General features: G+C 55.3%; 1 protein-coding gene across 1 annotated transcript in view; it reads right to left on the bottom strand.

Annotated features, from left to right (window-relative positions):
• Window positions 1-1,539: 1,539 nt before the first annotated feature.
• Window positions 1,540-15,799, bottom strand: part of Slc1a7 (solute carrier family 1 member 7) — a 37,713-nt gene continuing 23,453 nt past the window's right edge. The window contains exons 4-11 of the mRNA XM_055628994.1: window positions 10,137-10,179; window positions 8,091-8,313; window positions 5,199-5,298; window positions 4,400-4,633; window positions 3,543-3,737; window positions 2,968-3,102; window positions 2,487-2,589; window positions 1,540-1,758 (exon numbers count right to left, since the gene is read on the bottom strand). Of these exons, the coding sequence (XP_055484969.1) occupies window positions 1,540-1,758; window positions 2,487-2,589; window positions 2,968-3,102; window positions 3,543-3,737; window positions 4,400-4,633; window positions 5,199-5,298; window positions 8,091-8,313; window positions 10,137-10,179 (1,252 nt within the window). The remainder of the gene's footprint in view (window positions 1,759-2,486; window positions 2,590-2,967; window positions 3,103-3,542; window positions 3,738-4,399; window positions 4,634-5,198; window positions 5,299-8,090; window positions 8,314-10,136; window positions 10,180-15,799) is intronic.

Genomic DNA, 15,799 nt, shown 5'->3' with positions numbered 1-15,799 from the left:
CCCAGGTGGTCAGGAACCAACCGAGGGAGGACAGCTATGCACACTCGTGAGAGGGCCATCGAGGATGAAAGGGTGGGAGGGTGTGACCTGCGGCTGGGGCCCTTCCTGGGGTCTGCACACTCAGTGGGAGGAGGGTAGATACAGTTCAAGCCTGAGGGTATGTGTCCTCCTGACCCTCCAGTGGCCTTGGGGAAGCCTGTCTCCTCCCTGGGCCTCAGCATCCTCGTGGGCCTAGAATATGACTCTACCGGCCCCCTCCCCTGTCCCACCCCCACCTCCAGCTAGAACACATTGCGTGGCCAGCGCCCTTCTCTGCCCCTTAGGCCTCTTGGGTCAGGCCCCTCTCTAAGGCAAACCGTTAACCAAGGGCAGCTTCCAATGGGATTGTTTCCTTTCCTGAGGTCTGATTCCTGAGCCCAGACCAGGTCGAGCCAGGGAAGGAGGTCTGTCTATAGTACCCCTGGAAAAGGCCCAGCTGCCATTGGGCCTATTGAGGTGGCCTGAGGTGGGCTTGTTCCTACTGTCTCCTGCATGTGACAGCTCAGACGGGCCAGTCCTCACTGGGGCCAGCAGGACAGGCTGATAGGTGCTGTCAGCTTGTGTCAGCTCAACAAAGAGGTGCTGCCCAGAGTCAGGTCTCAAACTGGAGAGCATGGCCCATGCCTTATTATCTCAGCACTTGGGGAGGTGGGGGCAGGGGGATTGCTCCTAGCAGAGTCTACATAATGGGTAGCTAGACTAGTGCAAAACAAGACCCTGTCTCAAGACACAAAAAACACACAGTCTGTTACGGACACAGTCTTGAAAACAAAACAAAACAAAACAAAACAAAACAAAACAAAACAAAACCCTTTATTTGTCACATTATTGCAAACATGGAAAAGACTGGGAACTCTCTTTACACGTTGCCACACAAGCCTTTGTGGAGGTCTGACCCCAAGGTCCTGCTAATCAGTTGGCCACAGCACCCCACCTAGGCCTCCCTCCTGTGGTCCATCTTGCCCACCTGTCCCACGAGAGTCTGGCTGGGCTGCGCCCATAGGGTCCTTCAGCCCTAGTGGATATCGGACAAGAGGTCTGGTGGACAGGAACAGACAGGCTGGAGCATGCAAAGGCCGCAGGTCTCAGCCCTGGGATGGGCCAGCCCTTCCTGGGAGGGTTGGCTTAAAACCACGTGCTGTAAGGGTAGAGCAGGGTTGACCTGGCCTGGACGCAGCTGGGCCAGGAACAGAGACAATATTGTTATATCTTCGTGAGTTGGAAGCGGTTGTGGCTTCGGGGACCCTGGAAGGAGGGCAGAGCCTCTTACAGGCTGCCTTGTCCACCAGAAGGGAGAGGCCAGGGTTCGCCGGAGTGAACATCCTAAACCTGACTTTCAGGGAGTGGTTTTAGCTCCCACGCCCCCAAACCATACAAAGTAGAGGCAAAGGCCCCTGCTGGGCTCATGTAGGAGAAGCTGTCCCAGTCAGGCCTTGGGCCGAGGAGCCGTGGTTGCTGGCCGGAGCTCGTGCATGCGCTTGCCTCTCCCGCCCTGGAGCCTCACACATTGGTCTCCAGCTCACTGATCTCGATGGTGCAGTGGTCTAGGCTGGCAGTGCCCAGCTCCTCATCCTGCTCTACCTGGACTGGGATGTGGTGGGGGCACGTGGGGCCGAGGGTCAGCTCCGAGGCCTCAGCCACGTTCTTCACGCAGCCGTTCTGCTGGGCGGCCATGATCTCCTGCAGGGTCATGGGCTGGGTCTCATAGGGGAGCAGTTTCTGGAGAGGAAACGCGCCTTGTTAGCACTAGGAGGGACTGAGGATGGGCAGCGCAGAGCCATCTCAGGGGCTGGGAGCCACCGAAAGGGATTTTCCGATAGACACAGCTGGGCAGCCTTGGCAGGGCACGAGCCTCTCTGGGCACAGTCTGCAGGCTGCAGTCTGCACCTGCCTCCTATCTTGGTAAATGAAGGACTAGCCCCGAGTCCAGTGGGGAAACAGCAGCTCCCTGCCTGAGCCTCAGTGGCTACACAGACCAGACAGCTCCCGGCTGTTCCACACATGTCCTATGTGAGAGACTGGGTTTCTCAGAGGGAAGATGTACTGTTTTCTCCCACCGCTCACCAGCCAGGGCTGGGCACCCTGGCAGGTCCTCCATGAATAGGTGTTAGAGCAGCCGGAAGCTGTGGAGGATGTGGCGGAAGGCTTCCCGGCGGGTGGGCGGGACATCCGGAGAGCTGCAACTGCACCTGGCTCAACCTTCCCACTACTGCGACCCTTTAATCCAGTTCCTCACCCTTCAGTGGTGACACTTTACCCCCAACCATAAAATTTTCGTTACGAGATTTCATAACTGCAAGTTTGCCACTGTTACGAATCGTGATGGGAATATCTGAGGTGCAGGATACGCTGCTCTGCTCCCGCCTCCCCCCACCCCGTGAAAGGGTCACGACCCACAGGCTGAGAACCACAGTCTTAGCGGCTTACCGGAGAGACACTGTTCTCACCTCAGTACCCATGTCCTGAGCAAAATCCTTCCGGCAGATGTGGGCCATGATGCCCGCCGCCAGCGCGTCACCCAGCACGTTTATCATGGTGCGGAAGCGGTCCCTGGCAAGCCAAGGTGGGTAGTGGGTAGTGAGCAGCGGCAGCCTCGGTGGGGAACGGGGAGAGGGCCACACCCAAGTGCGGAGCGTGAGGCCACCGCAGAGAGGCACAGGCAGTGGCCGAAGGCAGGGGTGCACCCGCCCCTCCCCCCGAGGGGTGGCGAAGCAGCTCAGGAAATCCCTTCATGACACAGACACGGTTTAGAGGGTCCAGACCTGGAGTCCCTATCTTTAGAGACTTTTAGAGAGGTCAAGGGGGCTCGTGACTCTGGAAGCCCAGGTCACACAAGCAAGCTGGTGTGGGTTATCGGGGCGCTGACAGGTGGCCATCCCCCCCCCCCCCCGCCCACAGCCTGGGTGGGGACCCGAGCCGAGCACTCACAGAGCCCAGTCTACAGCGATGATGAGGTTGATGTCGTCCGTGGGCAGGCCTACAGAGGTGAGCACAATGACCATGGTGACCAGCCCCGCCTGCGGGATGCCGGCCGCCCCAATGCTGGCTGCGGTGGCCGTGATGCTGCGGAGGGAGAAGGAGGTGGCGGTGACACTGCCTCGGGCCTGGCTCCAAGGATGAGAGCAGGACCCCGGGGCCTCGGGGGGCAGCCAAGGGTCTCCATCCCCATCCTTGGAGGAAGTGGAGGCGGCTGGAAGACTGCCTCTGTGGGACAGAGAGGCTCAGAGACTCTGGCGGTCTACAGCCCAGCTTGCCCAGCCTCACTGTGGGCCTGTCCTTGTGTGCTGGCATTGGCCTACAGGGAGGCCGCCTCAGACTCTGTCCCGTTGCAGCGGCCTGCCCTTGACACCAGCCTTCTCGGTCCTTGGGCCCAGCCCTCACCTCTGCTCACCCTAATCCCGGAGACCAGGCCTGCCCTAGCCCTAGCACCTCTGCCCGCAGTTGGCACGTACCCATGTCCTTGCCTACCCAGGGGGCCCCTGGGGCGTGGTGTTAGCACACACCTGATAGTGATGATCTGGCCGAAGTCCAGCTCGTAGTTGTTGACCTGGGCAATGAAGATGGCAGCCACGGCCTCGTAGAGCGCCGTGCCGTCCATGTTGATGGTGGCACCCACAGGCAGCACAAAGCGAGCGATGCGCCGGTCGATGTGGTTGTTTTCCAGCAGGCACTTGAAGGTGATGGGCAGTGTGGCTGAGCTACGGGCAGAGGGGCTGGTGTCTGCCCACCACCCTCTTCCAGATTGGCCTGGGCCCCTGAAGGGAGCTGCTACCCAAGAGCCAGCTTACTGGTGCCCTGACGGAAATGCGTGGCGTGCATGCGGGTCCCCGCTGTGGACTAGCCATGGGGATGTCCTTTTCTTCATCTTTTCTGGGGAGGGATGCTACCTCGGCTCAATGCCGCATGGTATGCCAAGAGTATCTACCCGTGGGGACCCGCAGAGACCACCCCCAAGTGCCTGGACCTTGAGTCCAGCCTCCCGAAGGGTGGAGATAGGTTATTCTGCCTTGGTGGTCGATCTGGAGTAGATAGAGAGAGCCCCTGTGGTGTGAGGGGACCTGACAGGAACATGTGGGGCTGTGGAAGCAATATGGCCCCTGTGCCCATAGAGTGAGGACAGGACCTCTGAAGACTGAGAAATCTCTGGGGCCAGGGGCAAAGGAAGGCCTGAAGAACGACTAAGGCAGAGCCTTGAGCACTACGTCCCCCTATGGTCATATCACTATGGCCCTGTCGACAGCCCTGAAGGCTGTCTGAGGAGCCGTGTGGGTCTGTGCCCATGGGTGAATGATGGCTGGAGAGACGGATGGAGTTCTGTTCAGCCTCCCCCCAGCCCACTGAGCTCCTCATCCGGGGCTACCTGGAGGAGGTGGCCAACGCGATGAGTAGAGCCTGGAGGACTCCACGGATGAAGACAATGGGGTTCTTCCTGGTGAAGAGGAAGTAGAGCAGGGGCAGGATGAGGAGGCCGTGGACCACCAGCCCGCACACCACAGTCACGGCATAGAAGCCCAGCTTTTTCCCCACTGCGCTGGGGTCATCCATCTCCAGGATCTTGCCGGCGATCAGGAAGACGATGCCGAAGGGGAAGTACCTGGGGTGGCAGAGTGGCCTCAGCTTGGGTTTGGGATCCCATCCTACTGGGCACCTTGTCACTGTCTGATCTCAAGCCCCCCCCTGGCTCACACGGCCGTGAGTGAGACCATAACTGGGATGCTTAGCTGAGAGCCAGGCCCATGGCCTCACCAGTTCCCCTGGCTCTAGGTAGACCACACTTCTCTGCTTTCTCCATCCATGCCTCTGGGGATTTGAAGAAGCCCCACTCTAGCTCAACAATGTCACCCCTCCTAGGTGACGGTGATAGATCTCTGACTGAGAGGTGCCTGAGGCCTGAACCCTGAGCCAGGAGTGGTTGCTGGTTCTCACTTCCACTGTGTATTTTCTCCAAGAGCTAGCTAAGCAGGTTTCTCAGCACGGGGAAACTGAGGCCGAGGCAGCCGAAGGCAAGGCTTGATTGGGCAGGGAACCCCCCACACCTGGCTAGTCCCAGGACCCAGGCCTAGGCTGAGCCTCCTGTGCAGTTTGTGAGCTCTTCTGAACACACTGAGAATGGGTCAGAGATGTGCCCCTCCCTCTGTCCAGGCCAGGAGGAGACTTACCACCCCGCCACTGCCACGATCTTCATGACGGACTCATTAAGGCACTGACAGAAGCTGACCAGGGGGGTCCCGCTGTCACCCATGCGGCCCAGCATGATGCCTGCGGGGTCACACAGAGAGTCACGGGGGGCACCAGGCCATCGTGCAGGCATGCTGATGATAGCCACACAATCCAGAGCTCGGCCCTTGCGGACACCCCCACAGCCCCTCCACTCATGGGCGCTCTCATCTCTAGTTCGTTCTTCACACAGTGGTGGAGAACACATCCTGATGGCCAGTCTGCCTTGACCATTGCCCCAGCTCCAGCCTCACTTGCCTGACTCTACATTACCTGGCTCTGCCCTTCCTCCCCGGGCCCTGGCCTCAGGGACCTTAGGGTTCTAGGTGGCACGCTCCCTGCTGCCTCAGTAGATCTGAAGGTCTGGCTGTCCGTTCTCTTGGTAAGAACACGTGGGGAGACTGGTCCTTGGGGTCAGCCCTGTGACAGGGGGCACCACCATGCCATTCTTGAGAGGGTGGCTGTGTGGCTGCCGTCATCCTGGGGAGAGGCACACTCTGACACTATCCTCCCAAAGTTCAGCATACTACTCCACAGCTCACTCAGCAGGGGAGAGAGTGGACACCAGACCCTGGCCTGTGGGGCTATGGAGAAGGCCTCTGTCACCACAACCCACACAGAAGTCACCTTGCAGTAATAGGGCGAAGAAGAGCCTATGCCTGTGTAAGCAGTAGAAGCCAGGACTGGGATGACCCTGGGCCAGGCCTGCCCATCTGGCCTGTGGCATCCTGGCAAATAAGGCGCCAGCTTACGCCTTCCAGCTCTGTCTGGCTACTCCTGTCCCTCCAAGTGAAGTGATGTCACTTCACTTGGACATCACCGGGATGAGACTGGCTAATGAAGATCTTGTGTCCATAGGACTCAGGTGTGACAATGAGGGACCCATAGACAAGGTGACCTGAGCACCAGCCATGTCCGCATACCGGGAAGACAAAGGAAAAGGCCCCGGAGTAAAGGACAGAAGAGTCTTGATTAGAGAAACTGTGCAGGATGGCATGGCTATGCCCAGGGGTGGGCATAGGATGGCGCACGCAGGAGTGGGCACACGAAGCACCAATGCACAGTGGTAACACAGACAGTTATACTGCCCAGAGAACACTGAGAGTCTCAGACGTTTCTTTCTCTCTGCTACCTGGCGGCCTTTATTTGTTGCCATGGACGCTGTGCTTGAGGGGGAAGAAAGCCTAGTGGTCAGGTTGCCAGGTGCATGCACAGAATCTCCAGGGGCAGACTCGGGTCTTAGCCCTCTACAAGGCCGGGGTTTGGGGCGAGGCAATTAGAGCTCTGCCATCCCTCACCGTCTCCACGCTCAAGTCATTATCCAAGCGCTTCTAACAGGTTTCCCTGAGCCCTGCCCTTGCCAGCCACCACGGACGGTCAACAGTGGACGACAAGCCGGACAAGTGATGCTGAGCCACCTAACGAAGGGTCAGCACGGCTCCACACAGAGAAAAACACAGCAGGGCCAGATGTTTACCGTGGAGCGTGCCGGGCAGAGACCTGGGCTCCTGACTGAGCTCGGGGCCGAGAAGACCTGAGTGAGAACGGCATGCTTGTGGGGAGGGCCCTGGAGGATGAAAGCGGTGCCAGGGAGGAGGGACAAGGGCAATGGGCTCAGGAGACTAGAAACCCGGGCCACAGGACTGCAGGGAGACTCCTGCAGCTTCGAAAGCCCTATTTGGCTTCTGTCTGAGCTCAGCCTACAGAACAGGACCAGCTTCTTGACCCTGATGACACACCAGAAGGGACCAGAGCACACGGTGTGGGGGACCTCCAGGCATCAGTTGCAGCCACATGGCTCCAGGGTGGTAGTAACGGAGGCAGCGGGCAGGCAGGAGCCGGGGAGGGGACAATGTTGCCGAGGCCAGCTAGAACGTGGTCCAGGCGCCTCACGTACACGGCAGGACGCTGAGCGTCAAAATGCGTAAGAACAAAATGCTGTGGAAAAACCAAGGAAGCAGGAGGCAGCCACACCAGGGCTGGTTGCTAAAGGGATCTCCAGCCAGCCAGGGCTGCAGCTGCCCCGAGAGAGAAAGGGGTCCTGTGTGTGGCTGTGCTGGCAGGCGGCTTTTCCAGCAGAAGGCCGTGGAATCCGAAGCTATACGGTTTAGGGGCCTCTTTAAGAGCGAGGATATAAGCCAGGTAAATTTATGCCTATAATCCCGCTTGGCAGAGGGAGGCAGGAGGCTCAGGAACGCAAGGCCATCCTCAGTGAGGTTGAGGCTAGCTCAGGCTGCATGAGACACTGCCTCAAAACAAAACGAAACAAAAACGAACGAAAATCTGTCTTCACTGTATACGTATGTGAAATCCTCAAAAGTAAAAAAAAAAAAGTTCAAAGCAAAACATAAGCAAACCCAAGGGCATACAACTCCACACCACCACAATAAAAAAGACACATGTCTTTGAAAGTTCACAAACAAGTAAGGGACCTCAAGTCACACCCTTAGTGGCTGTGGTTGCAGGGACTTTGGAGACCCTGCAAATACTTGCACAGGGAAAGACGAACTTAGGCAAGCCACTACGAGCCCCGAGGAATGACACAAACAGCTCTGGAGAGAGAGGCAGATAGGGAAAAGCCTAGAATGTGGGGTGAATGCCTTGACGGACAGTGCCAGTTCCTCCCCGGCTACCATCCCACAACTTCAGCGAAAGGTCTCACCAAGGCCAGGGTGTGAGGAGGGGCCTGAGGGTTGGGGGGGAGGAGAGGGGAGGGCAGCCCCAGGGGTGGAAATTCTCAGGATGAGCAAGGGCTTGGAGCCCCGTTGGTAGAGCAGTAAAGAAGGGCCTGGGAGATTCAGAGGGGTACCTCTGGGGCCACTGCCAACACATACCCATGGTGGCCGAGAAGATGACAATGCCTAGGACGTTCATGCCATCGCTGGTGCCAGGCTCTGACTTGTAGACGATCTCAGGCGGGGGGGTCAGGTCCAGGGCAAAGTTCTGCACTCGCGAGCCGTTGTCTTCCTGGACCCCGTAGATGAGGACCCGCCGAGGAGGGGCTTCCTCCGGAGCCCCCTTGGGAGACTTGATAACCGGGGTGGTCTTGGTGCGGTACTGTGGGAGAGCATGCCAACCAGGAAGGGGTCAGCACACGGGGAACGCTGAAGGCACTGCACTCGTACTGTATGGATGCCCAAACGGGCTGTCGAGGTAGAGGCTGGCAAGCCGGAGGTTACCCACCACGAAGAGAAAGGGGGCACGCTGCCTGAAACGCCCTCCGGCTCTCTGCCACCACCACCCGACTCCCTCGCCCCGCCTGAGGCTGCCTGTCTCCTCCTTTGCCAGGAGCTTTGTCACCCCTCTCACCAGGCCGGTACCCATGCACCCGACAGCCTGATGCCCCGCTGTCCACCGGACAGATCCAGACCCTTCTCAGAGAGCGTTGCCAGGCCCCGGGCCTGGCTGATGAGGTCAGCCACTCAAGGTCTTCTGCCTCTGCCCAATAGGCCATTCCTAGATCTCGCTCCCTCATTCCTCAGATTCTGGGAGCCCGGACGAGGGGCAGCCGTCCCTTCGAACAGCACAGTATCAAGATGGAGAGGGCTTCCGGGGAGGGAGGGGGACCTATCCGGGAAACACATGGACCGAAAGAGTTTCACGATTGCATCTCCCTCACTGGACGAAATAGGTAGGTCCCACAGCTCCTGGCAGGTGGAGCGTCCGGCGTGAGGCTCACTGCTACTGACATTAGCACACACAGAACCGAATCAGACACGTTTCTGCCTCGGGGAAGAGAGTGGTTACCAAAAGGGGGGGCTTTGGAATAGTTTGCCGAAAGGAAGTGTTAACACAATAAAGTAGTGTATGCGCTGCAACATTCTCCATCACGGGCCGATGGCCCACCGCCCTGCCTGGCTTCAGGGCCCTGCACCCTGTGGCTGTGTTCACAGAGGAAGGCTAAGATGTCGAGGCTTGCTTCAGCTTCTTGGCTGCTCGTTTTGGGGTCCCTCTCCAGACCCTTAGCCACCTGCTCTGGGTCTCCAGCCCAACACTTATCCTGGCCCAGGCAAGGGCTTTCGGAAAACACAGGTAACCGGCAGGCAGGAGGAGGGGGAGAGATCTGGAAAGGAGCTGAAGTGTGGGCCAAACAACTGGGCACAACAGTGTTTGCCGCCTGGGGAGGGCGCTCAGGACACAGTGGGCGGCAGGGCGAACTCTGCAGGCCCGACGAGCCTAATTCCAATTTACAACTTTGATCCAGAGAAGCAATGCCATCTGCTTCCTCTCTTTCTAGATCCCGGACCTAGAGGTCATGTCGCCCAGGCTGCCCCTACTCCCTGAGTTCTGGGATTACAGGTAGATTATCAAACCTCGTCTATGCAGGGCTGGGAATCAAACCCAGGGCTTTGAGCATGCTAGGTAAATACGCTACTGACGGAGCCACACGCCCCAGGACCTGCTTCGGGTATTTTAATGTTTTCCTAATTTCCAACAGTGAGTGCTATTGTTATTGTTACGGAAGGGTTATTTTTAGAGAGAAGCCAGCCTGGCCTGAATTCATCCACCCTCTTGTCCTTGTCTAGTCATATAATTTTGACCAATGATCTACTTCTGAGCCTCAGTTTTATCATCCAGGAAATGGGCTGGTCTTACCCTTAGTGTGGGCACTGTAAGGGTGACAGGAGGGCCAGCGTGAACACCCATGTCCTGAGTCGGGTGCTCAGTCAAGGCTTTCTTCTGCCCCACGAAGTGTCTTTATGAGCAACCGGAACCCAGGACCAGGGTGTGGCCATGGGAGGTGCTAAGATATGGATCCTATCTATGTCCCCTCCCCCCTGGCATCCACCTGTAGAAGACAGGGAGGCTGCTGGCCTGTCACTTTTCAACCTTCCCCCTTCCTCTCCTGTTCTTCCCCTCCATAACCAGGCTCTGCTCACCTGTTTGAATGTGGCTTCTACCAGGTTGGCCGGGAACATGTTCCTGGGAAGAGAAGAGAGGCAGCAATTGAAGGATTCAGTGTCAGGAGAGGAGGGGAGTGGAAGGCTTCCATGAGCCTCACCTGAAGCGTTTCCTCCCCATGTCAACTTAGGGGGTCCTTCCTCTGTCCCAGGCCTTGTTCACACCGCTCCCCCAGACTGGCCCAGCATACCTGCATCCATGACTGCTTAGCTGCTAGGCAAACCAGCCCATTTTCCCTAGCCAGCTATGTCTGAAGCCTAGGCAGACCTGTGGCCTCTTTGCATGGGGGTCACCTTGGCGACTCAGACGTTTATCTTCCCATGTGATGGCCTCCTAAAGGCAAGTCTCCATTTTAACCCTTCTATCCTTTGGTTTGTTTGGTTTTTGAGACAGGACCTTGCCATATAGATTTGGCTGCCCTGGATCTCACTCTATAGACCAGGCTGGCCTCGAACTCATAGAGATCAGCCTGTCTGTGCCTCCCAAGTGCTGGGTCTAAAGATGTGTGCCATTACACATGGCTCCCCCTCCATCTTTGATATCCGTTGTGTATGTGTGCCCAACTCCAGACCAGACACACAAGTGAACCATTATGGCCATCCTTTCAGTGACTGGCCTTAGGACACGCCCCCCCCCCCACACATCAGAGCCCCCAACCTGAGGATGCTGTGTTAGGAAACCTTAAGATGGCAGGGAATGTGCCTAAGTCACGCACATGCACATCCTGCCTGTCAGTCATCTCTGAACCTACGCAGCCAGTGCCTGGAGCCCAGGAGTGTGACGGAACAATGACAGCCAGCACCTCTAGCACACACGCAGTGTTTTCCTTTCAACTTTTGGACCAGCAGTTGGCTGATTCCGTGGACATAAAACACCAGTGGAGGGCTGACCGCATCTTACTAGTATTTATTTGAAGGCTGAAGGTGGAGGGGCTTTTGTCCTGCCAGATATAAAAATATGCCAGACAAGTATAACTTGTTGTCAATGCCACGTACTCTACACACGGCTGTATAGCATATGTAGCCGTCAGTATGGCAACCCACACCATAGAGCCCAGAGCCCAGGGCAGAACCTCCCATGGCTCAGCATTGCATTTCTGTGTCATTACTGTTATGCGTTGTGTACATGAGTGCCATAGTGGGGAGGTCAGAGACAACTTTCAGGGGTCAGTTCTTTCCTTTTGCCTTTATGTGGGTTCTAGGGTTCAAACTTGGCCTGTCAGGCTTGTGTGGAAAGCACCTTTACCTGACGAGCTTTATCTTGCCAGCTTGTCTATCTGTCTGTCCGTCCATCTATCTATCTATCTATCCATCTATCATCTATTTATGTGTTCATCCATCCATTCATCTGTGTGTCTCTCATCAACTATTTATATATTCATCTATCATGTATTATCTCTCATCAATTATCTATTCATCTATCTATCATTATCTCCATCCATCTATTTATCTATTCATCTATCTATTCATCTATCTATCTGTCCATCTATCCATTTGTCTATCTATTCCTCTATCTATCTATCTATCTATCTATTCATCTTTCTATCTGTCCATCTATCCATTTGTCTATCTATCCATCCATCTGTCATCTATTTATTTGTTTGTCCATCCAATCATCTATCAATCGTCTGTCTATCTGTGCATCTATCCATTCATCCGTCCGTTTATCTGCAGACAGGGTTTCACCACTTAACACAGGCTGCCCTCAAACTCACCATCCTCCCAGGATGGTGATTTACACACGTGTGCTTCTGTGCCTGGCCCAAGAACCTCATATTTGGGAAAGCTGCTTCACAAGCCAGTGAGGAATTACAGGGTTCACTGTGAGAACTGAACGTCAGCTGCCCGTCCATTCTGAAGAGTCATTCTTTCAGAATGTCATTCAAGAATCATTCTGTCATTTAACATCTTCCACAGAAACAAATTTCACTGATGCCGAAACAATTATTTCAAGTGAAATAGTAAAATTCTAGAGGTCAGTAGGCTAATATTTTTATGACCTCCTAAATACGAAAGGATTTGCCGAGAACAAAGTGGACAAATCAACTGATTTTGCTCATTGAAAAGAAGAAATTCCCTGGTGCGCTCTGCCTGGATCCGCTGGCTGGGATCCCAGACGAGAGAAAGATATTAGTGAGAAAACGAGGGACATCCACTAAGTTCCATAACAAGCAGGATGGTGCACCAGCCTGCAACCCTGGAGCAGTGGGAGCGGGAGGAGCGGGACTCACGTCATCTTCAGCTACATCCTCAGCTATGTAATCAGTTCAAATCCAGCCTGGGCTGCCTGAGCCCCGCCTGGCCTCAGACGACCAAACAGACAAGGTCTACAGTTTAGTTCAAGGTGGCCAGTTCCACTTCTTAGTTCGAAAGGTCCAGCAGTTACATACGATGCTAACATCTGGGTCACTGGTAAGGGTGTTTAGCGACCCTCTAAACATTATGCCAACATTATGCCAAAATGAAGATCTGCAGGAAAAACAAGATGCTTCCTGAGGTTACAGTGCAAATGAAATTATAAACAACCTGGACAGGCTGGAGGATCTCAGTGGCCAAAGCTATCAACCTGAGTCTAAAAAGATTTTCAACAAATCCTGCTTTTTTCCATCTTCACCAGCTGTCTCCTCTCATGGGAGAGGCTGTCTCCTCTCATGCTCCCCCGCTCTGTCCCTAGAAGAAAGACGAACACATAGTAGGTGCTCTGTCAGTATTTGCTGCATAAACGAATGGTTCTCAAAACAGTAACACTCCAGTAGAGAAAGTCAGAAAGATACGCACAGCAATTCACTTCCCAGGAGAAGATAGGAAAATGCCCCCCCCCTTTCTTTTTGTAAAATGACAATGTGTGTGCCGGGGAAGCAAGGGAGATGGGCACCATCAGGTGGCCCCTGCAGTGACCTTTGTCTAAGAGATTCAGCAGGACACTCCCACCCCATCCTGCACACCCCTCCAAGAAGGTGACAGGCTGGGGGTGCTAGCAGCCTCTTGTTCTCGTTCGGGAGTCTGCATTTCCCGGAATGGGCTGTAAGTAATGAGCTCGAGCTCTCGCCGCCTGGCTCGCCCTCCCGTCGCTTGTCCTGGCGATTCTCCACCTCCAAGACTCAGTTCACACATGAGTGAGGCTGGGCACGTGGCTGTGAGTGTGCCTCATTTCCTGCACCTCCTCCCCTGCGACTGAGGCCAGGAGCTGCGGCATTTGTACTCCTGCTAAGAGTCGGGCTCCGTGGACACATCTGGCCAGAGGAGGAGGCTGAGGAGCTGCCAAGGGGAAGGCTCTGTGTCCCGTGACCCAAGTCACTCAGCCTCCCCCAGGGGGAGAAGCAGAGGGCAGGAACTGGGTATCAGGCCTTTCCTGATGGCAGCTAACGTCTGCCATCAGACTGCACTGATTGCCAACCAGTGTAAATTGAACATCTCTCTGGCACCAGCCCCAGGGGGTTCTCGGTGGCTATCGCTAATGACTTTAAAGAAAAGACTCTAGCCTGGGCAGAACTGAGAAACTGAGCGTGTACATTCGTTCAAGACTTCCTTCAGTGAGAGGCCACTTTTTCAAGATGGGCCATGGTCCTTGCTTTGGGAGGCCTGTCAGGGTCAGAGACTCAGGGCCTGGCCATCAAGCCCTGATTCCCATCCTCTCTTGTCCATAATAGGACAGCTCCAGAGACGTGGGAGGAAGTCAAGTCGCTAAACTCTATCCCTGAAGAATGGCTTTAGGGTAGAACCCTTGGTGTCCTTTCTTCCAACTTTCTTCACTCTTCCTGGAATACAGATAACATAGCTGGAGCTTGCGCAGCCTTTTTGGATCATAAGACTCACTGCATCTCACTGATGCTGAGATCCAAGGGCTAAATAAACAAGCGAGAACACAGGCCAAGCCTGAGTCCCTGGAGACAAGGGACGGTGCACTTCTGAGAAAAAGCAAGCCCTGCCCCTCACAAAGCCTCCAGTTCTCAGCTGCAGTACAGACTCATCTTAGTCACTGACAGACTTGCCAGGCAGACTCTTAAATGAGCCATGCTTTTGCTGGGCGGGGGTTGCACACGCCTTTAATCCCAGCACTTAGGAGGCAGAGGCAGGTGGACCCCTGTCACTTCGAGGCCAGCCTGGTCTACAGAGTGAATCCCAGGATAGCCAAGGCTACAAACAGAAACCCTGTCTTCTTGAAAAAAAAAAAAAAAAAGAAAAGAAAAGAGAACCGTTTTTTTATATTATTAATTTGTAAAATGTTCATTTTCTTTTGGTTCTAGACTCTTGCAGGGGTATTCCTTCTTTATCCCATGAGGCCTGTGCCCTGGTTGAGGCTACATAAAACATAAAACAGACTGTGGCGAGGGACATAAACAGTCAAACCTGCAACTTCTAGCATCTAGCCTGAGCTCCCTGCTTAGGCCACCCTCCATTCCTGCTGTTTGTACTTTCTCACTGAGATGGTTGCAAACACACTCCCAATCCCTGCCTTGCCCCGCACCAAGGCCCAAAGGTGGGGACCGCTCCTTTTCAAGCACAGCTCCTGAGAGACTCATCCAGCCTCTGGGATGCTAACAGGGTGCCTCGAACGGAGCCAAGTTATTACTTAATCTCCATGGTGTTTTAACAAGGTGGAAAAAGCAGCAGCCAGCTCTGATTAGCTCTCTGCCTGGACTTCCTGAGGCCGAGCTGGGAGCCGATGTCAGGGTTTTCTCACTTGGAGCCCTGGGAAATGAACTGATGACTTGGCAGGTCAGCCAGGGACACGGTCTGCCTTGATCCGGAATCACCGCTGAGACACGAGCACACAGCTTTGGTTTCCCTGTGTGACCAGCCTCTTGGCCTTTCTGATATTCCACATTGTCACTGTGTCCCCAGGTCTCCAGGGTCTCCGTCCTGGTCATCGGTGTTCTCATCTGGTCACCAGCATGTAGCAGACACTTGCTGTGGGCTTCTCGGGTCTCCCCTCCTTTCATTCCAGAGCCTCAGAGACTGGGGTTCCACTCACCTTCTCCCCTGACTTTTGGGCATGGTGGTCCTGATGGGAGGATTCTGATCTGCTCCTCCAGCTCTGGGCACCAGGAGATGGTGCTTAAAGGCAGGCTGAATGGAGCATGCATGGCCCGGGCATCCTGTGCCCCAAGCGATAGCTCTCTACCCTCCCTGCTCTGCTTCACCCTGCCTGGCTTCTCCAATGCCTCATTTCTTTCTTTCCCTGTTTTGTTTCTTTGTTTTCTGGTGATAGGGATTAAACTTGGAGCCCTATGAGACTAGGCCCGTATCCTACCGCTGAACTCCACCCAGCATTCCATGTCCAAGGTCTGAAAGGCAACGCAGACCTGGCCTTCACAGTGTTGGAGGCTGAGCTCTGTCATGCTGCCCCGTTACCCACCTCCAGGAGTCTCTGATCACGCCCCAACAGCCTCTTGCTGGCTGTGGGTCTTGTGCGTGCAACTACAGGACCAGAAGGGACCCTGGAAAGGAGAAGCACCCACCCAAGGCCACAGTGGCTTCTGATTGACAGCAGAAGAGAGGGGAGAGGGAAGACTTCAGGACTCATCCCCCAGGAAGCCTGTGACCCTCCCAGAAACCCTGAGATGTGGTGCCCAGCCACACAGCTTTGCAGAGGCTCAGAGCACAAGGATTGATTTCACCGTGCGAGGAGCCCCTGAGAC

Source organism: Psammomys obesus, unplaced genomic scaffold (assembly GCF_907164565.1).
Source record: "Psammomys obesus unplaced genomic scaffold, mPsaObe1.curated_primary_1811, whole genome shotgun sequence".
In the NCBI taxonomy this organism is placed as follows: domain Eukaryota; kingdom Metazoa; phylum Chordata; class Mammalia; order Rodentia; family Muridae; genus Psammomys; species Psammomys obesus.
Note: the sequence above shows the minus strand (reverse complement) of the source record. Positions and strands in the feature narration are given on the sequence as shown.